The sequence below is a fragment of the Ips typographus genome, linkage group LG1 (assembly GCF_016097725.1).
Source record: "Ips typographus isolate SLU linkage group LG1, UJ_Ityp_2.0, whole genome shotgun sequence".
Classification (NCBI taxonomy): Eukaryota; Metazoa; Arthropoda; class Insecta; order Coleoptera; family Curculionidae; genus Ips; species Ips typographus.
In genome coordinates, this window is record NC_138422.1 from 20,046,658 (window position 1) to 20,072,052 (window position 25,395).

At 35.5% G+C, this 25,395-nt stretch overlaps 1 protein-coding gene across 5 annotated transcripts in view; it reads right to left on the reverse strand.

Moving 5' to 3' along the window:
- Nucleotides 1-21,752, reverse strand: part of zip (myosin heavy chain 10) — a 60,458-nt gene extending 38,706 nt beyond the window's left edge. For 3 of the 5 annotated variants that reach the window (XM_081983739.1, XM_081983729.1, XM_081983763.1), the window contains exon 1: nt 21,121-21,752. In XM_081983739.1, the coding sequence (XP_081839865.1) occupies nt 21,121-21,474 (354 nt within the window). In that variant the 5' untranslated portion in view covers nt 21,475-21,752. The remainder of the gene's footprint in view (nt 1-21,120) is intronic. The other 2 variants (XM_081983752.1, XM_081983745.1) reach the window with 1 other exon arrangement.
- Between the last annotated feature and the right edge of the window lie 3,643 nt (nt 21,753-25,395).

A 25,395-nucleotide genomic window follows, 5' to 3' on the forward strand; every position in this document is an offset into this window, starting at 1 on the left:
TAGTAGAGACGATACTCCAAATATCATAATATCCATAAATGGAGAGAGCATTGAACGTCACTCAATCTAAATACTTAGGATGCATGATCAACCAAAAATGCGACCCAGATCCGGAAATAAAATTCAGAATCGAACAAAGTCAAACAACGTTCTTAAAACTCAGAAAGTTGAATTTCAGTCTCAGATATAGGATGGTAAAGTGCTACGTCTGGTCCGTTCTCTTGTACGGAGTCGAAAGCAGCAACTACCAATAGGGTTGAGCGAGGGGTTGAGGCCTCCGAGATGTGGACCCTGCAACGGAGTATCGTGGGTTGATCATGTAACGAACGAGGACATACTGAGAAGAGCTGGTTTGGTAGACCGTGAACTGTTCGAAAACATCAAAAGAAAAACTGGCTACCTTGGACACATACTACGCGGAGAACATTATCATTTCCAACGTCTTATTCTCTAGGGTAAAACAGAGCGAGGAAAGAGGGGAATAGATAGAAGGAAAGTATTCTGACTGCGAAACATACGACCATTTACAGGAATACGGGACTTCCAAGCACTACAAAATGCTGCAATTTTTGTCTCGAGAAGAAGAATCATATGAAGAGGGAAACGATGGACGCCTACACTTTAAGAAGTATAGAGTCGAAACCAAATGCGCCAAATATTTTTCGAGCCGCTTAGCCTTTGTCAAACACAAATTGTAGCAAATTCAGCAGCTTTATAATCATTGTTCTATTTGATTGGACTAAATCGTTTAAGTATGGAATCACCTCTACAGTTCTAATATCGCCTAGACTTTACAATACCGAAATAAAGTACAAGAAGAAAGTTAAAAAGTTGAAAAGCAAATGAAGAATGATAGGGTATTCTGGGGTAGATGAGCGTTAAGAAGAATGAGGGAATGTCGGACACTTGCTGAACCAGTAAGAAGAAAGAACAATAACCAAAACCAACGCTCTAAAGAAAGATGAGGCAGTATGATATTATTACTTCATAAATAATGGCATTAGATAGTCTGCCCTACTGGACGTGGCGGAATTTGTTAGTTAGTCACAGAAAGTCAGTCAGACCTAGAATTTGATAAAATCATGTGACCAACTGTCTCCTATTTGTTTTATCTTATGTCGTATGAATGTTTGAATTTTTCTTCAAATTTTCCTTCCCTACAAATCTATTCAAGAAAACGCTGTGACATTCAGTGACATCTTGTCATGTGCAGCATTTGCCTAAACTGAAGCACTACTCTGCGATTGGTCAAGAAAAGATACCTTCTTGGGAATACCGTGGGCTAATGTAACTTTAGAATACCTTGGGCATGTGTCGTATCATGCAACTCATCTTACAGGCAAAACAGACAGCAGTTAGTTAGTTATGTACCGTGATTGGACATTCTGCCCTCCACCGCGAACGCAGGTCTATTGTGGCTCATACATAAGTTAAAGCTCATCCAGAATACTCGACTCCCTGAGGAACCGAATAACTGCTCTGGATGAGAGGTTGTCCAGGTCTCCTGGGCGTACATCCGCCCGTTCAAATATGGAAGATCTGGAGTTGGCCAGAGCCGGACAGCGGCACAGTAGGTGCGCGACAGACTCGTCATCTTCCATACACCAGCGGCATTCGGCGTCTTCCACCAGACCTATCCGGTGCATGTGAGCCCTTAGCTGACAGTGACCGGTGTAAAGCGCCGTCACTGTCCTCAGGTTTGGTCTGCTGCGTTGCAGGACATTGTTGGTCCTGTTCTTAGAGAGCCCCCTAATAAACTCCTTGGAGTGAGCCAACCCTGTAGTTCTCAGTCATAGGTCGGAGTGTTCCTGATAACACCACTCCGTGATGATTTTCTTTGCTTCACCGTGCACCATACCGAGTATGTAGGCCGCCCCCGAATCCAGCTTGGCCAGTTCGTCGGCTTTGGACATCGTCATGGACGGAATCCACATCAGGGTAACGCTGTTGTTGTTCACGAAGACCTTCATGGTTGCATAATCTGCGGGGATGGTTCGGACTCACTTCAGTAGAACTTTTTCGAAGTGCAGCAAATAAAGTTTAAAGAGCCTTGCTAATCGGCATAGTCCGGAACGGACAAAGAGAAGAAAAAAATCAGCAATTTTTGCCCAATCAATCACAATGCTGCACATACAGATTAGAGATATGGCAAAAAAGAAACTGACTTGACTGAAATCATTAATTTAACCCATTAGGAAGCATTTCCGTAAATTCCAGTTTAATCAGATTAAAGCTTATCTTCTTATGTATGTAAGATTCTCTTCTCGTCTTCTTCGTAGATTAATTATTCACAAGGCGGCAATAATTTCTTTAAAGTGATTGTGTAACCTAGGTCATCGGTGTCAAGAAGATTCTAACCAGTCGCTTTTCATTAGACATCAAAGCTAATTACGCAATTAGTTTGCACAAATAACTGTATGTGCACCTATTCCCTGATTAAAAGTACACATAAACGCTACAATAATTAGTTTGTCCAAAACTGATCATTTACATTAAACAATTAAATGCTTAGATGGCGTCTAAAAATGGTCAAAGCGTATTAACCGAGGTATTAACATAACACGCAAAATTGGTAAGGAACGTAAACTCCAGTTAATTAAAACACCTTGAACAAAAACGAGATATACAATTTATATAGTCAGCACGTTAAAACGTAATGATAAATAAGATATTGCCTAATCGTTACGCAGACTTTTGCCAAAGACAGAGCCTATACCTAGTTAATTTTAAGATCACGTACGTAAAAATTCCAAACTATTTAAGAGTCAACAAGTAGAGTGTAAAGTATAAATGCTGATTTCAGTAAACATATGTCCGACAATTTCCTTTTGTGTGTTTGAAGCGAGTTGGTGCAACGCCGACAAAAAGCAATTAATCTCCGTAAGTTCCAAAACGAGACTTGGGCCATTTGTTGCGGTGAATATAATTTGCACTGTATATGGCTAAGAATCTGATGTAGTACCCATTCTAAATCAATCATTAGGGTCACACAGATTTCAAATCATTCGTTTGAATTATTTACTAACATAATTGACCTTTCTGTATATTTAAATTTAAAATTATGATGCAGGGTCCGTTCTTCGGGTAATACATTGGTCAGTACAGTCAGAGAGAAGGCCGGCTGTATCTCAGAAACTACTTATCGTATAGCTACGAAATAAAGTGGTTTAATGTAAGTAGCAAAGGGAAATTAACTAGATACTGCATTATGGGTATGGCATTTGGGTTTGCTTTATAAGCTCTACAAATTTAATAGTTATTTATGGGACAAGTGTGTTATGAAGCACATAAGTGGCGATAGAAAAAGATTAAACCATGAGCCCTCAGGCAAGTGGTTTATTTTTCTGGAGTGACTTATTTGCCACAACACAAGCGTATCATACATAATTTTATCCAACAAGTGGAAAAAACCGTTTTTTTATGTGATATTAATTAACAAACTTTCTGATCAAATCAAAGCGTTTTGCATCTCAGTAACCTATAAATGTCAGAATGATTTGGCAGTGACTTTTTTTTACAAAGTTGGTAGTTTGTTAGCAAATGTTTAAATAAATTTTGATTTGTCAGTTTTCCCTGCAGAAAAAGGAAGCTTTTTTTAGGAAAACAACGTATAGAAAATGGAAGAAATTCCTGAGGATATCCTTACGGAAGCAGAAGAAGCATCCAAGACTCAAAATGTTTGAGTCTTCGGAATTGAAAACTTTAGTGTACAAGCACAGTCTTTAGCTAAATACTTGGAAATTACAATAGACTCAACTTTCAGATAAACTTAGAAATGAATATCTCTTATCCGGTAAAGTAAATATTTTATTTTACCAGGAAAATTTGACCGGTAAATTACCGGTAAACTCAACAGAAAATTACTGGTAAATTACAAATACTGTGTTTCTGGGAGTTCAAATTTTGACACCTGCTTTTCTACCTAACTATACCAAATTTTGTAGCATTTTTCAGGTTATTGGATAGGAAATTAAATGGGTATTCCAAAAATGTACTTGAAAACAGTCATTTTCTCACTCCAAGTGGGTTTTACAGGCGATTTTGTCCCTCACTGTCCTTTCAAACGGTGTTTCTGGCAGATCGAACTTTGATACCGCTTTTCTCTCTGACTGTACCAAATTTTTAGTGTTTTTTAGGTTATTAGATTAGATAGGAAATTTAATGAGTATTCCAAAAATGTACTTAAAACTAATTTTCTCACTCCAAGTGGGTTTTACAGGCGATTTTGTACCTGACTGTCCTGTCAAACTGTGTTTCTGGCAGTTCTAACTTTGAAATCGCTTTTCTCCCTGACTGTACCAAATTTTGTAGTGTTTTTTCAAGTTATTGGATAGAAAATTTAATGAGGATTCCAAAAATGTGCTTAAAACTATCATTTTCGCACTCCAAGTGGGTTTGATGAGCAATTTTGTTCCTGACTATCAAACTGTGCTCAAAAGTTGCAAAAATCAGGGTTTAAAAGTTTTCTTGCAGTATTCGATTCAAAACGTGTTTTTGAGATTTATGACAGTTAATTTAACCTAACCTAACCACGTGACGTCTGTCCCTAACTATTCGGTACAAGAACTACTTTGTCAGAAAAATATTATTTCATTGATTTTATTATTGATAAACCAAAATCTCGAAAACAATAAATAACAAATCAAAACTGTCATTTATTCAGTCTTTATTTTGACATCTTCATTGACCGAAAATGACAGCCTAACAGGAAAATTATATTTTTCAAGCAAGTTTCAATTAGACCCGTAAATTTACTGGTCAAATTGGAATTTTCTGGTAAAATTGGAATTTTCTGGTAAAATTGGTAATTTTTCCTGTCACACTTAATTTTACCTTTTTTTATCATAAACGATTCTAATTTTAATCCATGTGATGGTTCGTTTCTGAGATACCATATTCCCTTATATTCGATCATATGGTACAATCAAGTTAGTAAAAGTTATTGCAAAAATTAAATGATTCTTCGGAAAGTAGTTTAGTGAGTATTTTACATTATAGCGCCATCTTACATTGCAAGTAATTGTTACTACATATTTAGTACAAACAGTCAGCAAACCAAATATTTCAATTGTGAATTCACACTTCTGAAACTATTACAAAACAAGACTTCTTAAGTCTCTACTAATACTAATATGTGACTATCTTGGCCTTGCTACATACATCTATACATGTTATGAAGAAGGAAGTTAAACATCTAGACGATGAGTCATAAAGGATTATAAAAAAAGCTATTCAAACAACCAGGTGAAGCTCGCGCAAAAGGGTTCCATATCAAGCCTGGTGTTTTCACATGACTCATTCAGCATATAAAATGTATGTATGAGTCTGTGTCCTCAGGCTGTAAATCAAATTTTGATGATTTTATCATAATAAAGATTCGTTCGGCAAAAATCTTGTTTGTGCAACTAATCCTGCAAGAAATTAAACACCCGACTACACGCTTCATAAACCAGAAAACCACTGGAAGTAATAGACTCCTGAGAAGCTTGCTTTCTTATTAAAGTTCTTCGACCATGACCGCAAATATCCCAAGAATAATATATTAAGTGTATTTAGGTACAGGGTATCCAAAATTCGAGTGATTTTGCAATGTGACTCATTGTGTGTAGTGACAATGTGATAGTTATTGCACTCTTCTCATTCAAAGTTCAAGAAAATTTCAATTGTTGGTCGTCATTTTTACGAAAACGGTCCACATTAGATCAAACCTTTAGTAAGCATCAATCAAATACAGGTGTCCCATTTAAAAATATACGACTTTGCCAGACTTGACCTCCTTATAGCTTTTACTAAATTTTAAATTTGGACTAATTCAGGAGGCAAGGCTATCTGAAGAGATGTAAGGCTACACAACACAGAGAAAATAACTAGGGTGATAGAGGAAAACAGGGAAATGAAAGTGCTTAAGAAAAAATTGTCTGAGGGTAAGAAATAATTAAGTAAGATAATTGACAATAAGAATGGAGAAACCACCACAAATAAGCGAGAAATCCTGCTAATCGTGAGAAGCTTCTATGCGGAGCTCTATGAGAAAACTACAACAGAAATTGGCGTGGGCATTCCCGTGATACAAAACCAGGGATCAGAAGAAATCCCAGTAATTACTCAAGACGAAATAAAAAACTGCTTAAAAGAGAGGACGAAATTAGCATCGAAAATATAAAACTAGGAGGATCAGCACTTCTGAAAATACTGCGTAAGCTATACAACGCTTGTTTAAGAAACTCCATAACGCCTGATCATTGGAATAAGTCCATCATAATACTTTTACACAAGAAAGGAGATATAGCCCAAATAGAAAACTACATACCAATTAGCCTGCTATTGCAGATATGTAAGCTGTTTATGAGAATAATCACTAAAAGGCTCACAGCTAAACTCGATCTTTACCAACCTATTGAGCAGGCAGGATTTCGTAAGGGTTATGGCACAAATGATCATCTTCATACAATTAAAATCCTCATTGAAAAATGCATAGAGTATAATAAACCGTTCTCATTTTTGTAGACTATGAAAAAGCTTTTGACACAATAGACCACCATAGTATGCTTAGTGCCCTCGCTGATTGCAGGATCGACCATCGCTACATCGACATCATTAAGCAATTATACAATAACGCAAATGCTGTCATTAGCCTTCATGAAGATACCCCTAGCTTCCAAATAGAGAGAGGTGTGCGGCAATGGGATGTCATCTCCCCCAAATTATTTACCAACCTTTTAGAGTACATGTTCAAACGCACAAACATCGAGGACCTCGCATCAACATTAATGGTGAAAAAGTTAGTCACCTTCGCTTCGCCGATGATCTGATATTAATTACAAATGATCTCAAAGAAGCGCAAAAAATGATGAGCGAGCTGAGCCTAGCATCCAGAGAGGCTGGGCTGAAAATCAATATAGGCAAAATAAAGTTCATGACAAATCTAGTTGCCAGTGAAAACCTAACAGTGAACAACTTAAACATTGAGCAAGTATACTCCTACAAATACTTAGGCCACGAGATTCGATTGGGAAGGGATAATCAAACCTGCGAAATTGGTAGAAGAATAGGTCTTACATGGGCAGCCTTTGGAAGATTGAGCTACATCTTAAGATCTGATATTCCCATGTGTGTTAAGAAGAAAGGTTTCAACCAATGTATTTTACCAGTACCTACTAACTTACGCAGCCGAAACACTGACTCTAACAAAGAACACCGCAAACAAAATAAGAGTAGCGCAAAGAAGCATGGAAAGAATAATGTTAGGCTTATCCCTGAGAGATAGAGTTTCAAACACAGAGGTGAGAAGGTAAAGTGGAGTAACAGATGCCATCACAAGAATATCGACTCAACAAACGACGGCAGATGGACTAGAAAAATAACTGAATGGAGACCGCGAGACCACGCTTTCCGCAGCAGAAGCAGCCTGACTCGTTGGTCAGATGATCTGAAGCGCATCCAAACCAACTCCCTATTTACCTGAAAAGAAAAGTGTTTGATTAGTGTGTTTTGCCAGTGCTCACATATGGCGCAGAGACCCTGAAACAACCCGGTCAGAGAACAAACTCAGAATCACACAACGTAAAATGGAAAGAGCAACGCTTGGAGTAAAGTTAAGGGACCATGTCACAAACCATGAACTGCGATGAAGAATCGGGGTGTCAAATATTATTGTGAGAATATAAATGAAGTGGAACTGGGATGGGCACGTGTAAATACAAAGAGACGAAAGATGGACAAAAAGGTTGCTAGAATGGAGACCACGCACAGACAAGGCGTAATAGAAGAAGACCACCCACACGTTGGACCAACGACCTATAAAGGATTGTAAACAACTGGATCCGGGAAAGCCAAGATAGACAGAGATGGAGAGACATGAAGGAGGCCTATGTCCCTCATGATGATGATAATTCTCCAGGATTCAACAGAAGTTTTTACCTAAGAAAACATTATTATTATTCTTTCTGATAGCTTTTACAAGACCCGTTAACTTTTATTAAACATGGGTTTTAAAATATTAGTTTTTTTGTATCGACTGAAACAAATGAAAGGAAACTTTATAGTTGATTCACCCTACTAATAAGGAAAAGTCATTCAAAGCTAGTTAACCCACAAAAGCAAATCATAGGAAACTTCAAGTCTACTTTGCAATCCTGTTTATTAACTGCCTATTATCCTCACACTAGCATGTAACAAGACAAAAGTTTAGTAAATAAGCATTCCGGTAGCGTAAACAGCAAATCACGACACAAACGAAGAGAGACGTAACCCAGAACTTAGCTGTAATGCTGTAAATGGGTTTTACCTCGGGTTTCTCCCACGATAACAATAATTATCGTCTGCCTCACCCTACAACTAACGCACGTTTTGTCAGCTGCGATATTGGCTACCGGCTACTATCTTTTAAATGGTGAACGGGCGTCGCCACAATAAAACTTGGTGGTAATATGTAGGCATTACTGAAATACCAAACCTATGTAGTCTACATTCAGCTAACAATAATAAACAGATTGTAATTAAATCTGAATGAGGCTACTAGAGCTCGAATCAGATGAGAAAAGGCCACCGCATCATCAATGACGCAGTTTTTAAAACTATTTCTTTCTCCTTCTACAGTTGCCGTCGCATTAGATATAATCAGAGGCGTCCTATTAAAATATTCCCGAAAATATATTGTTAAGCGGTCAAAAAGCCACTTGGCAACGTAGCACGGTTTTTACTTGGACACAATTAAAACAGATGCGGCAGCGGCCAGGGACATTTGGACCTTTTTATATGCTTTTACTAGCCGGCACTCTAAACGGTGTTGCCAAGTTTAAAAAAATGTAGTGGCGGACAGGGAGACTTAGGGGGTTAGGTTAGGTTCCGTTTTAGTCTGGTGTTTTGGTTGTATTGTTGATGGTCGCAGTTGAAGTTCACATAGTGTTATGAATAAAAAACGTTATTTTGTCAAAATGTCTTTCAAAAAGGTTGGAAAGAAAGGTGTTATCATATACAGCCAAGGCCGTGAAATCGTCAGTAACGTCTTACAATTTATGAAGAAAGAAGCAGAAGGAGTTTCCATTCCTTTGAAAAACTTGTTGTCTTTTATTTTCTTTATTAAAAACGACGAAAATGTTTCATTTTACTGATAAAATAATAGCACGCCACTGACTGGCTGCAACAACTTGGAAAGTAACGAGAGCAGCAATATTTAAAGCGAGACGTACAGAGATCGTGACATCATCGTTTGATGACGCCTGTGGCCTTTTCTTAGCTGATTCGAGCTCTACCCCAAAGGTAAATAAAAATAATTTTCTAGAACTCCTACCTAAAAATGAACAGTAAACTATTTCCAGTACAATCACTCATTATATTCAAAGTGTTAATGTTTTCTTTACATTGAAGAACGGCGCCAATGACTTGACGTGAAGTAATAAATTAATAACCAGTTATGTGGGCTAACAGTCTAAATCGCACTAGTATTACTTACTGCATGCCATTGAATTGAACTGAAAGTATATGGCATTTGAAATTACATTTCAACTATTCAATTAAGTTTATTATTGGAAATATTAGAGTAACCTCAACACCAATAATTAGGAGCAACTCACTTAAAACTTAAATCTCGCATTCATTAACAGCAGTAACACATGTAAGATTGCTGATTGGAAACAGTCGATTATCGTGGACAATATAAATGTCAAGATGAATGTATTATACAGAAGTTTCAAGGTTTTTCTCAAAATAAAAACAATAAAAAGTGTACGGAGAGTCCTAACCTAACCCAGAAAACCCACTATTCTCTGCTTTTGCTCTAATTCACAGAAATAATCGTTTTATTTATTGAAACCTATAACTAACAGAATAATTACTTATAAGATAACTTAAAGTTCCCAAATCCCATCATTCTAATCTTTCACCCTTAAATGCGTTTTCACTCCATCTATTTAGACTCTCAACATCCATTCTAGACAAAATGATTTGTCATCATTCCTGTTAGAGACATTCTAGTTTCGAACTTTATTTTATACAAAACGACATAATATTTATATAAAAATAATTGTTGTTAATGCACTTGTCCTAGTTATTACACAACAACAATTTTATAGTTTTGCAACAGCAAAGTAAACCCCCTCATATTTATTTGTCTTGTTTGGATTTGTCTTTAGTTGGCGACATACAAGCAAAAAAGTGTCAACATTCCATGGATAAGGTGAACCCAAAACGGTCGTATGTAGACTTTATGGACATTACAGATGGAGATTTGAATGGTTACAAATAATCTGTGATGGTTAATGTTATGATCTGACAATTGACAGTGACATTGATTAATAATTCAAGGCGGTTTTTTGGAAGTTGGATCAGATGTACTCTGATTAATGCTGCCAACTTAATGATAATAACAGGCTCATGTTTTGTTTCTGACACTACCCCCTTAACCATTTCATCCTACTAATTTTGGCATTTCTTCATTATTCACTCAACCATTTCATTTTTCATTCTCTTCCTCTCCCATAACAGATTTACCCCAATTTACTCTCCTTCCTTCCACTCTTGCGTTTTTGACCTTTTCATCTCTTCTTTCTTCTTCCCTGTTCAATTTTATTACTGGACTCTATTACTATGTAGGCTAAATCCCCAGAGAAATCTCAACAAACTTCATCCCTTCACTGATCCCCTAGGTAATCATTTTGATCATTTAAGGCGGGCTACTTGATTGAGGATATTGCACTTATTTGACACCATTTAAACATTTGCATCCTATTTTTATTTGATTTTCCTGTTTGACATGTTATGATCTTGGTAGGTTTTTGGATTAATACAAACTTATTTTTTGGTAGCTACAGGAGTTCAGTCGACTTCTGGTCTTAGCTCCTTGATTGCCCTGGGCGTCATTATTGACTGTCCCAGGAATGTTGTCCGCGAACAAATGAAGGCTGGACAGTGGACACCACATTAAGATGTGTCCTGCCGACTCTTCCAAGCATCCTCGACAAGTAGGATCCTCGGTTATACCCATCAAGTACTAATGCCGTCTCAGCTGGCAGTGGCCAGTCAGTAAGCCGGTCACCGTCCTTAAGTTCTCTCTGCTTAGTTCCAGCAGGTATTTCGTATTTTTGACTGAGGGGCTACTGATGAGTTCTTTCCTGCCTCATACCTATGGCGGAGTCTTGAAACAGCTGCAGGGCTAAAGATTTTAGCGACTGGATCACCCTGCTATTGGCAATCCCCACAGTCGGCTCTGGACCAACAGGCACTATCTGAGTGCCCAGTTTTGCCAGTCGATCAGCATGTCCCGGAACCCACACAAGACGTATGTCGTTCTTTTGGGCCAGCTTTTCCAGTGTTGTTTTGTACTCCAGAACCAATTTGGAGTGCACTACCTTAGCACTGATAACCATGATGGCAGCTCGGCTGTCAGAACAAATGTTAATTGTGTCTTCCTGTCGCAGGCCCGAAAGTAGTTCTAGCCCACAATACAGGACCGCAAGAACCTCAGCCTGGAATACAGTAGCGAGTGTACCCAATGCAAAGGCCTGTCTCAATGTACAGGATTCTTCTCGACACTGAATATGCCCTTAAAGTTCGTCATTGGAGTTCACCTAACCTAACCTAACCAAAGTAAAAAGTTTCTTATCTTAGTGTGTGTACCTTATCTCTTACAGTTAAGGTACACCGAGAGGTACATCTACTCCTATTACAACCAAAAGTTTATGAGGTGTAAAGAGTGGTGTAAAGTCTTGCGTTCAGATATCTTAAAAAACACATATAAACAAATCTGGCAATCCAGAATGCTGCGACTACCAAAAAGCAAATTTACGGTCTTTCTGGCAGGGTAAGCAGGTGCTCGTATTGAAACCACTCTTAAAGAAAATCTTCTAATAGAAAGAAAATTCTTTGAATATAATATTGAATATGGTGCAAAATGCAAGACAACCATTATATGTGTGACTGATTCAAAGAATAGAAAAGTTCCATCCATATAAAATTGCGTCTATTGCAAGATGTAAGTGAAGAAGAGTTTGACTACAGAATCGATTTCTGTAAACGATCAACTTGATCCAAGATGATGCTTACCTTGACAACATAATTTTGTTTTGTTTGTCACTAATGTAGGTCAGATAAAAACCTGGAGGAAAACCCACATTGGTTCGAAAATTCACCCTGACAACTACATGTTTGCTCCGGTATTATTGGTGAACCATGAACCACTATGAGCATGGTGGACCATATTCTATAAGCGGAAAGTAAATTCTGCTTGATAACAGGCACTTTGAAAGAATGGATTGTTACAGATGTTATTCAATTATTTTCTACCATTAACCATAAAAATTTGCCAGCAAGTAAGGTTTAAGAAACACTTAAACCAACATTTTTGGCAGAAACTATTGAATGATCAGCTACACAAAACTTTTTCGTGGAATTATGTGAAGTATGTAATATACAAAGTGAAACCACAAAATACCAGATAATCAGAGTTGCGAGTAAATATTCCTCAAAACGCTCTTCTAAATACAGTGCATTTTTTTTCCAATACTAAATGGTACACACTGATCAACTTTTAAAATAGAAATAGAACTCACAACAACGCAATCAATTTTCTACAAAATATAACAGGAAAACTAGTACAAGTTAAGTATGCACTGCAAATTTTACCTAAAACTGAGAGAACTAAAATATGAGGTAAGGTAAATGGGATCTCTAGAGGACAGTGTATTTTTCACCAAAGTAGAGTGGAAGTAATTAAAAAAGCATTTTCAGTGGCACCAAAACATCAATCTGATCTTAATTAGGAACACGTCAGGTAGAAAAGAATCTGCTAGGCTGAATCCATTTCATACCTAAGAAATTACTCATCACCCAAATACTGAATTCTTAATTTTGAACCTTCTAGAAACTGTTAAGCTTCTACACAAGCACAATCATTTCGAGAATCAAAAAAGTAAAACCCAAAATTTGAGTGACTAATGTTACCAATGGCAATCTACATTAGTTTTGGTATTAGCAAAGCTTATCAACAAAATTATTAATGATATAAAATGAAACTAAAGCTTTGTTTTATAATGTCCAACCTCTATTGTTTTTCACGTTAATTTTCTTTGAATCTTCAATACCAAATTACTTACGCACATAATGACTAAGTTTAATCAAATCCAAGTAGGTTTCTCATTTTTGTGGTCTGAGTAGGTATACAAAAATCTCGACAAAAATTCAATCGTAATCCCATGACTTCATAAGTTCTCAATAAATAGCGGAAAAGTATGTCAGTGACATTGTGACGCATCCGTATGCTGATTAAGACAACAACTTCTCGAATTTAAACAAAGCCTGTTAATATGTGCTGTTAATACCATTATTTCCTGCAATGCTGAGTAACAGTTTACAGTTTTTACTGAGTACCATTATTACTCTTAACGGTATTATTATGATTAGTCCTGGGATTAGTCTATTTTATAGACCAGTTATGTCAAAGCAATAAGTGAAAATTATTGTTTTAAGAAATTCTCAATGTTTAAGATTAGACCACAATTTTATCTAGTTAAACAAATAAGGTATTATGTATATAATTATCTCTCGGATTATCTACTAGATTTGGTCTATAACACAAGTGCTATAAAACTAGAATTGCGGTATGGTATAATCAATAGGCTTAGGCTGATAACAATTATTATTGACAAAGATTGAGTACAAAATCTTAAGTGATTAAGAATTTTTAGAATGAATTTTTATTCCAGACCATCCTATTATTAATCTACTGGTAGGTACAGGGTGATTGATTGAATTTTGACCACCCCCTTAACTTTAGGTCTACTTTACTCTTAGACAAAGTGTTATTATACCCCCAGTGAGTAACTAAATTAACCCTTAATCACATAGTCGAGGCAACATTGTTAAAGTAACAGATACGGATTATTATTTAAACAATTTGTAATTTATTGACAATTGTCAAAATAAGTGTCATAAATCTCAGAAAGAAGTCTTGTTTCGAAAACTGTTAAACTGTAATTCTTGTAGATTCTAGGCACAATATAACAATTTTGACATTAGTGACAGATATCACGTGGTTTTTAAAGGATAATTTACCTAGGAGTGTGACCACTATCAAAATAACTGTTATAAATCTCCTCAGAAAACTGTTTTGTATCAAATACTGCAAGAAAACTTTTATAAAACTTGATTTTTCTTTGGAGCACAGTTTCACAGTTAAAGACAAAATTGCTTGTCAAACCCACTTGGAATGGGATAATGACTGTTTGTTTTATACTAATTAAGATATCAAAAGCATTATAAGGACAATAGTCTACTTCGACCAAGAGCATTATTTCCTATAATGCCTGTGGTGTCTTCAATGTTTAATGTCCGACTTTCATTCTGTAGATATTTACTTAAAAAATGGTGAGAGGGCATTATTTTATATAATCACTGAGGGCATTATAAAAATTAATGCCTTCACCTGAGGGTACCTGAAATACAATATTTAGTAAAGTCAGGGAGAACAGCCGTGTCAAAGTTTGAACTGCCACAAATACAGTGTGAAAGCACAGTCAGAGACAAAATTGCCTGTAAAACTAACTTGAAGTGAGAAAATGACTGTTTTAAGTAAATTTTTGGAATCCTCATTAAGTTTCCTATCCAATAACCTGAAAAACACTGCAAAATTTAGTATGGTCAGTTAGAAAAGCAGTGTCAAAGTTTGAACTGCCAGAAACACAGTGTGAAAGCATAGTCAGGGACAAAATTGCCTGTAAAACTAACTTGCAGTGAGATAATGACTGTTTTAAGTAAATTTTTGGAATCCTCATTAAGTTTCCTATCCAATAACCTGGAAAACACTGCAAAATTTGGTACGGTCAGTTAGAAAAGCGGTGTCAAAGTTTGAACTGCCAGAAACACAGTGTTAAAGGACAATCGCCTGTAAAACCACCTTGGAGTGAGAAACTGATTGTTTTGAGCACATTTTTGAAATTCTCATGAAATTTCCTATCCAATAACTTGAAAAAACACTACAATATTTGGTACAGTCAGGGAGAAAAGTGGTGTCAAAATTTGAACTGCCAGAAATACAATATTTAGAATTTACCAGTAAGTTTTTTCCTGGTAAAATAATACTTAATTATACAGGTAATTTACCCATCACTACTTTATTCAGTCCCAGATTTAACCCATAACATGTACCTAACTGTCATTTTTTGCAAATCTAAAACTAATCACATTCTGGACAATTCCTTTTTGAGACAACTAACCGGATTAACATAAATTATTGTAAAATGACTCCTATTAGGTATTTGCTGGTGTTGTTGACCTAAAGAATGTTTGAAACCTATTCCTGTGTTACAAATTATCAACCATAAAGACGTTCAGTCAACTAAACATAAAAATTTGCATTAATAAAACCGATTAGTTACATCATTTCACAACACAAATTAGGAATGAACAAAGTAGGTGAAGTAACTAGATCAATGTGTGTAGGTAAATGGACAGGTATGCTAGAATTGTGATGTAACAGAACGGTAGCGTGTAAATCAATACTAAATTGATATCATTTTGATTCTATAAATCATGCCAAAAGCGATCATGAACTGTGTATGTTTCCATAATAAATTAGTGGAGCGACGTGTGTGGTTTTCTGAGGACAACGATTCAAAAGAAAAAAATCTTGCTGGCAGCGGCCTTCGCAGAATTGGTACCGTTTTGCCTGCAATTGCTCATTAAATATTAAAGTAAGCCATTGGTTTGTTGACATTTTCGCTTTCGAATAAGTAGAATGCTCACTTTGAAACTTTATTATCTTGTTTAGTATTTAATTTCATTAAGTTAACTAACTAAAAGGAACAAAATTAATAGCAGTTCTTGAAGAGGGATTGCTGTACTTTTTCTTACGGCGAAATTCCACACATTCCAGTACCGTTTATTAATATTAAAAAGACTACCAAAGTCGAGGTCAAACACACGTAATCTTAATATGAACTACAAAGTCGACTCCATTTTTATTGAAATCAAATTACATAGGGACAGGTAAACTATTAATAACAATTGTGTGACGTTAACCAAGCCCAACAATGTTTAAAATGAGAATTTGGTTGTTATATTTTAAAATGGGTATTTTTAAAAACAGAAGAAACAATTATATGCAAGTAATCAAAAATATGTCAGAAATTTGACAAATGACATGTCTGACGATTTAGGAAAAATGCTGCAACTCTGCTATTCTAAACCACCCTGTAACATCAAAATTAAAGGAGTTAGCAGTAAGAAAAATATAAACAGTCACCCTGTACCGGGTGACCCAATATGACTGTTCCTCGACCATATGATTTTGTGGTAAAATTTTTTTTTAATCGACCATGAATAATTGCTGGAAAATATTTTCAAGTTCTAAAAATGACCACCAGAGGCCGTAACTGCCATCTTAAATTTTTAAATTGCATTTTCTATAAATTTTGCACAATAAACTAGAGTTTTTCATTTCCTCAATTGTTTTTGCAATAACCTGCTTTAACTTCTTAACGATTTGACCAATTTTAACAAATTCGGTATTGTTGAAAAGAGCATTTCTTGGGCAATAAGAATCAACCTAAATATAGTTAATTTAGTTGAATCTTTCTGCGCCAGGGGGCTACTTTTGACACCATGACTCAAACTCCAAAAAAAAAAAAAAATGGAATGATATGACTTTTTCTTTGTGAAAAAGTAGCCAAATAACAATCAAATAGGCCAGGAAAACGGTTTTTCAAATTCTCGTTCCTAACCTGAAATATAGAGAAAATGAGATATGGTCGAGGAACAGTCTTATTGGGTCACTCGGTACATTAGGCATTTAAAATGCAATGGACTAAGTAAATATGAATCAGTACGTCCGTCTAGACACAGTTTTTAACTCATTTAAGATAATTAAGTGTCAGGAAGCTATTTATCACCATAATTATCTTGTTGCATTACACAGTTTGCATTAAGATGAAAAGTCCATTATTTGACATAAATTAGAAATTTCTCACAGCCCTAAATATAAACAATATTGGATATTCACTAAAAACAACTTGTATCCGAATAAAGCGATGCAATCCAATGACCTTAAAATCATCAGTGATTTAATTTCTGTAGGTTTGCAAGCTAATTGTTTGATCAAGGCAAAGGATTTCCTGATATAAACAATATTGCATTAGCATAACACATTTGTACGACCTACGTCAATTATAGAGAATTTTATAGTCGGTTGTTGGATCTCTAATAGGCTACGCAATGAAAAACCGCATCCGTTATAATAGCTTAAAGTATAACATTGAATACTTTGAGTTTGCTGTTTCTCCTGTCTTTATCAATAAAAAGCCTTCCAATAGTAGGAATAATCTAAATATTCTGTGGCTAATTGAAAAAGCCTTGTGGAAAAAAGTACAATTTTATTGGAAGGCAACTAAGAAAAAAATCTAATTTAAAAAAGCAAGAACTTGAGGGGTAGCTCAAAAAGCCTGGGGGACAGCCCTCTCTTAAACCCTCTCATCAAAGAAACAAATATGTATTGATATAGGGACACATAATGATCATCACCACCCTACTGACAAATCCATCAAAATCCACTTAAACAGATTATGCAGCAATCAGAGGGAAACTCTCAAGAACTTTACAATGAAGGCAAAAAGAATGGAATAGATTCATATCAAATCCACGGATCGGTTTATCAAAAAAACCTTCAGATTCATCACTTTTACTATTTTATTAAGCATTTTAACTAATGGCGTTTTTGATTTCACTGCTCTGCTGGAGATAAAAGCAAAAAATGGCAGATTTTTTGTAATAATTTGTCTTTGAATGACGCATGCTAAAAATGATGGCAAACAGTCAGAACATGGCAATTTAAAGACCCCCACTTTTATTTCAAATTCTATGCAAAAATTGAATAACACATTTTACAGATGAAGTTTGTATTGTTAGCACAGACTACATTTGAACTTGTTCAAGGCTAAATACAGTGTGTCGCTGAATTGGTGCCACAAACTGTAAAAAAGGAAGTGTGGTGGTGGAGATTGTAGAATTTTTTTTGTCTTTAACCGAGCATTTTAAGCTCTACGCCACTGAAAAAGTTCTGTGTCAAACAATTGACCGTTTTTAGAATAAATGGTATTTTATGATCAAAAACTACTAATTTTGCTTTATGCAGCAGAGATACTACGACACAGACAATGTTAAAAATTTTGAAAATTGGTAATAATTTAGTAACTGTTAAAAATCAGTTAATTGTTAAATTTAATTTTGTTATGAATTATCAAAATCAAGCTTTTCTAAAGGTAACATTAGAAAAACTAAAGTAAACAAAAGAAACATAAGAAAACATTTATACATATTTAGAAAACATTTTTAAAGCAAATATTTTTCCAGTAACATAAATAATCATAATCGTCGGTAAAATCAGTAATTTTTGGTTATAAAATAGCCATTTTTATCCAAAGCTGTGGATTTTTAAAATTTTAGCAACAGTAGGTGCCTAATTTTTGATGTAGAATACTCCAAGGTTTTTTCAGTTGTTGAGAAGTTAAATTCTTGGTTAAATTGTCACACTAAAATAAATAAATTACCTCGTAAATTACCAAATAGCAAGTAAAAATATTTTAAACTTTTCTAGGTAAGTACTTAGGGTTATCAACATTCCATGATCATGGCAAACGTCTAAATTTAATACTATTATCAATATCAGTTATTAGAAATTTTGGATATATCTTGTTGGTTATCTTTAAGTATATGTCAACAAAACTAAATTAGGAGATAAATTATTTATTATTTATACACTGTCATTTTTTTTTGCTAACATTGGGTAATGCCCACAGCTTTTTGAACCATCAGTTCAAATTTGAACATCCCGAGGAACATCCTTTTAAAAATACTATAGAATTGTCAAGAAAAAATATGCTCTATTTATAGGTATAAGTAGGTATTTCTAAATAAACTAATGTTAGAATGGACCTGGAGGTTCATCCTAAAAAGAAGCAGTTTCCTCCTGGGTTGCTTCCTTCTTTGTTGCTATTTAATGTTCTGCCAGTGTCTTACAAGCCATTTGATCTATTCTATAAGGTCTAACTATTCATCCAAAAAACTGCTAATGGAAAAGATTAATACAGCATAATTTTTGAAATTGTTAAAAGTCTGTCCAAATTTAATGAATTAAAAGACAGTTTTTTTTAGAAATAGAGCAATTCATTCTGACTGGCAGTGATCTCTTCACAAGAAGCTTCTCTTGCAGCTCAGGACAGAGCAGGATGGAAAAATACGCTCCGAGCAATAGAAACATCATGTCACCATGCTCTCCTGAGAGCAATAAAGGAAAACAAAGAGAGATTTCTTACACCCACATACAGTAAAGAAAAAAGTGCTGCAAATTATTGAATTTAAATCTGGTGGATTTGATAGTTGGAGTAATTCACAGTAATACATAATGGGTTTGATTGAAATTTTAGGACATGTTTGGGGTGTTTTTGAAACAGGTCTACTTTTCCTCTAAATTTTAATTGGACTATAGGACAATAATTACTAAAAGTTTACACTTTCTTCTGTTACCCTGTGCTGCAGGAATGGGTAATAAGGAAAAATTGTATGTAAAAAAATGTTTGCTTTAATGCACTTTAACTGCCTTATACAGAATGTGAAAGAAGTGCCTGCAAAAAAGTGAAATTTTCAAGTAGTCCCCAATTGACCAATAATTTTGTTTGGTTTTGTTTTAACATAAGAAAGGGTTATTTAGGTCAATATCTCCATACGTTTTTGGGCGTTTTCCAATTAACCTCCCATGTATCAAAATATTGATTTATCCAAAAAACACAACATTACAGTGCTCATGCTCAAATTAAGTTATGTTCTAATATAACTGTCATTTCAATTTAAAATAATAAAATCAGGTAAATTTTTGTGAAAAGGGAAGACATTAGCAAAAAACCAAGCATGCCACTAGAATCACATCAAAAAAAAGTTTTTAAAATTGGCGATATTTGAAAAACACCCTCTAGCGCTGCTAACTGAGAAGATATCCAAATAGGGTTTTTGTTATTAATTTTTTTCCAAAAATTGACCCCTAGACATGTACCTATAGGTATTTCTAGGCCAGCTTTCATTAGGTATTAGCTTAGTATAATCACTGGGATCTGTTTATATTATTTATACATATGTACCTGTAAAGACCATGAAAAAAGGAAAAGGCAAATGGTTGCCCTTTGTGTATTGTATTTTTTTTATAATAAAGATTATTATTATTATACTAGAGAGGTCCTGAATGACCAATTCATTGTTGGTAAATACCACTGTCATTTGGCACATGATATTGTTGTCCAAAAATCCATTCACATGACAGATGACTATAGTAATTACCAAAGGCAAATTGGTCAACCCAGGGTTTTCCTGCCAAAACACTCTAAATCTGAACACAAGGAATACTAGCCATAGCTGCCTTTAACCCATGCCCCATAGTAAAGGTGGGTTTATATTCATTTAGGATTTATCACTTAAGCCTTTATACCTCGCTTTATACCTACTCATTTAAGAAGTAAAGAAACACATGTAAGATGTAACCAATTAGATAAGTTTGAAACACAGAACACAGGTGATTACAATAGTTGACATTTCATAGCTTTGAACACATGGGCAATAGGATTTTCACTTAAGAATCCTTACTTCTTACATCTTAATTAAAATATAACCAATTTACAAGGCCACTTCTTACATGATACATGTTAAATGATAGTAGTATAAAGGGGAGCACCCTATCTTATAGGTTAACCTCACTTTTCATTTCTTACTTCATTTGCTTTGATTTGAACTCCAGCAGGAGCTGCAGCCTTAAAAGGTGATTCCACTTACTGCAACTACAGTTAGTTTTACTTTTTTGTATCGTGTATTTGTGTGAGCTGTCACATCAACTCATTTTGACAGTTGCGTTGACATCTGTTTTATGATTTCACTTTTACAGGAGGAGCTAAAAGATGTCAACAACACCCTGTCTGTAGGTGTTTTGATTTTTGACTTGATTTTGATGTTTTATCAGCATTAGCATCCTTCAATGATAAAAATTAATTTCATGACAACTGCTACAAAAACACTGTTGAACCTCTTCTCATGCTTATGACAGCGAATTTTAAAAAATATACCTAGAAAAAGAATAAAAAGTCAACTTACATAGATCAGTCCTGAATAATATCGGTCCTTGAGGTTATGAAGTACACAGGCCTCATTGAGACAAGTAAGTTCGGCCATGTCCTCGACTTTATCAAATTTTGGGGGATTCATCTTTTGAATATCATCCCTGACCACTGTAGTTCTTTTGCCAGTATCCAGGAGCTCAACTTCCACTTCGTCGCCCTTTTCGCCCTTTATGGAGGCCGCCACGAAGCCCTGGTTTTCGTGGGGCACCCACACGAGCCTCTTCTGGGTCCATTCCGCCTGAGTGGCCGGATCATTGTAATTATTTCTATCCACACACAAATATTTCAGTTCGGGATCATAACGATCCTTGGCATCCGTGTCGGCCATGGTTTCAGATGGTAGAAAACAAAAAAAATATCACTTCCCTAATCCAAGTAGTCCTAACCAACCAAAAAAACTACGTACGTCACCTTCGTCGGTGATTTTTCATTGATTCACGTATTTTTAAACGGATCACCGAGTTTTCATTCCACAATTTTTGGGCCCAAACTTCTGTATTGAACGATCGCGGACCGGTCATCCAATTTATTGTCGTAAGTCCAGATACTCGAGATCGCGGTCTGTGAAATGTCAGTAGTCGAAGCCGAGCCAATGGCAAATAATAACGTCTTTTCATACTTCAGAGGCCGCGCCCGTACCGACTGAGCTAATGACATTTACGGCGTTGCCAGATTTCGTCAACATCGAGCAGAAAGCCTAGAAGGTGCTTGTCAAAAATTCCAATATGGCGGGAATAGTGGTGACAGTTTGTATTGTGGAAATTGAGTTTTTTAAGGATAAGAATTTTTAAGATTTAAAATCAAGACTTGATTGAAGTTATTTGCGTAAGTTATTTTTGATTGCTGTCGTTCATATGTTTTTCCAGCCACATTGTAACAGCAATTCAGGAAAAAGCCCAACCGTGTCAGTTTTTTACTTTACAAAAAACCGGATCTAACTCAACAGTGGTTGAACACTTTGAAGTGGGATGATTTTACTCCAACACTATACTCAATGGTAGATACAAGTGCTTTCTAGTACAGTAAACTTATTAGGTACTTGTTACATGCGCAGGTATGTGAGTTTTATTTTAAAGCGTCCTTCATTGTGAGAGCAACAAAAATAATTTTGAATGAATGTTCTTGGTAATAACATAAGAACCATTTACCAATTTTACTTACCTAGTTTCAAGGATTTACAGATTTTCTTACATTGAACAGTGTTTAAACTAGTTTGCTGTGTGTTGTACTTTTAGGCTGGACTTGATTGTGTATAAAAAGCTCTATCTATACATATCTGGATCAGGAATAAACCTTTTTTTGATTTTTTACTCACAACTTGCAATCAACTACACGAAATAATAAAAAAAATACATATTTCTTACTGCATCTGCATACGTTTGTATATAATATCGCTAACGCCGCCATTAAAGGTAAAAATGACATTTTAGCACCGCCCTCTGTACAAGAAAGCCTAGAATGTCACTTTTAATGGCGGCGTTAGCGGTTTTCGTTTTGTACACAAACCTATGCAGATGCAGTAGAAAATATGTTTTTTTTTTTTTTTCGTGTAGTTGATTAGAAGTTGTGAGTGAAAAATCAAAGAACGCTTCATTCCTGATCCAGATATGTATAGATATGGCTTTGTATACCCAATAAAGTCCAGCCAAAGCAAGTTTGGTTAGAACCCTTTGTCCTGGAAAGTACAACAAACTAATGTAAAAACTGCTCAATCAAAGAAAATTTGGAAATCCTTGAAGCTAGGTAAGCAAAACTGGTAAATGGGTTTTATATTATTACCAAGACCTTTCTTTTAAAATGTAAATGTGCCAATGAAACTTCTAAAAGCTGTCCTATTTCTTCAGAGTAAACCTTTGTTGCTCTCAAAATGCAGGCGGCCTCAAAATGTAACTCACATACCTATGTATGTAAGAGGCAATAAGTTTACTGAATGAGAAAGCCTATTGTACTTACCACTGAGTATTGTGTTGGAGTAAAATCATTCCAGTTCAAAGCTTTCAACCACTGTTGGGTTCGAGCAGGGTCTTTTAGAAAGTAAAAGACTGACACTTTTGGGCCTTTCACCAAATTGCTTTTACAATTTGGCAAACAACAAGTAGACGGCATATTGTAGAGGCAATAGAATTTAAGTTAAAAAACCAACAATAAATTATAGAACAATGAAGGAACAATAACAATAGTGATAACACAATAAAATGAACACAAACTACACTTTCACTAGAACAATAAACATATAAACAACAATATATAATAGCAAACAAAAATTACTTTGGCAAGTAATCCCAAGTCTTGATTTTAAACCTTAAAAATGTATTTAATCATTGAAAAACTCAATTTCCACAATACAAACAAATGCAAACTGTCAACCACTATTTCGGCCATATTGGAATTTTTGGCATGCACCTTCTTGGCTTTCTTGTACAGAGGGCGGTGCATTTTAGGCTTTCTAGTATAGAGAGCGTCTAAAAAGCTCTGCTCGCTCCATGGAGCCTGAAAACGAATGCGGCCATTGCATATTTCAGCTACGGGAGACAAGAGCTACAGGGTGATTTTGAAAATATGGATATTTTCTTTATTATTAGCAGGCTCGGACTGGCCAGGCCCGCAATTGCAAAAGGTTCTGATCAGAGGGGCCCCCAAGGAACCCCCGCATAACGTACAAAAAAGTTTTAGTAAATTGTCTAATAATCTCAGTTAAGTTAAGCCTTTTCTATTCTATTATAACACCATTCTAAACTATTGGTTGACATAATTTATTAATATACAGGGTGTTAGGTTCTAGACGTCAAAATATTAGGATTCCACCTAACATGCTTTAATAAAATGTTGCTCTTCTTCGATATACGGGGTGTCAAACTTAGTGGTACTAGTTAGTGTGCTAGTCTAAAAGCGAGGCATTTCCATAAAGTAAGCTAACGCTACTAACGCAATTATTCTTATTGATAGTTGTTGCATTGTTGTTGTGCAACATCTGGTGACATCTGTACTCAACTCTTATGAGTTAGAAAGTACAGATGGCGTTCCCAAATCTAGGAACTACCATGTTTGGCGGCATCCTTGGCGCATTCTTTACGGAACACCCTGTGACACCAATCGTTTTCAAGCTCCATGGAGCGTGCAGAGCTTTTTTGACGTCACAATGACGTAATTTGACAAAAAAGCTCTGCGCGGTGGTATGGACTCCAATAAAATGTCAAATACAGCTGATTGAAACTTTTGGAAGGGCAAACACGGCCCTTAAAACACACATTCTTATGAATTTGGCAGGCATTTTATGAAATATCAACTGAAAGTCTTTAAAAAATCGCTAAATTTAAGCTAAAACTCTATGTATTCATAATGACCGTGTTTGCCCTTCCAAAAGTTTCAATCAGCTGTTTTTGACATTTTATTGGAGTGCCTAATAGGTTAGGTTAATTTATTATTTATGAAACCGTGCTAAATTCCTAACAATCCTAACCAAAATCAACGTAAACAAACGGAGATGACAGTTGGAATGCCCAATATAACCGTTTTCAAAATTGATCACCAGAGGGAGTACTACCATCTCTTATCTTGAAACGCCAATATCTAGCATATTTTAAATTACCAAACTTAAAAGCAAAGTTAATAGTTATTTACCCAACTAGTGCGGAAAGTGGTAGGTACTTTCTCGCACGATACTGCAATTGCCCAATCAACGCAAAGCAAGCAATTAAAGGGCGGGAACATACGCTTACCGCATGGGTTCGGTAGTAGTAAGTAACTTTTCCACACTAATGCGGTAAAGTTACTTTGAACATCCTGAACTTGATCACAACACATTGAACATGATAACTTTGTAAATTCTTATGGCCACCTTCAAGATACGTCATCGTGTTCTACGTAAAAAAGTGTCTTAATAATGTCTTAGTTTCAAAACTCTCTTTGGCTTTGTTAAAGAGTGTTTAAAATGCAGCCTCTGACGTTTTCCCAATTTTCCGGAAAACGGAGAAAGATAATTTAATTTGGAAAACCTCAAACCCATACTCAAATATCTAGAAGATTAAATTTCGCAAATTATTTAACATTACTGGTATGGCCTATGGGTCACTCTGTATATTATATGTGGAAGGATTCACTAGTGTGTCTCAGATTTTAAACAAAAAGTGGCAACGGCGCTAAAATGACGCGTTTAAAAAACCAACTTAAACAACATTGCGTTATGAGAACTAAATTATATTTTAATAAGATGGAGACAGTACAAACCGAACAGTTTTGATAAGAAAAT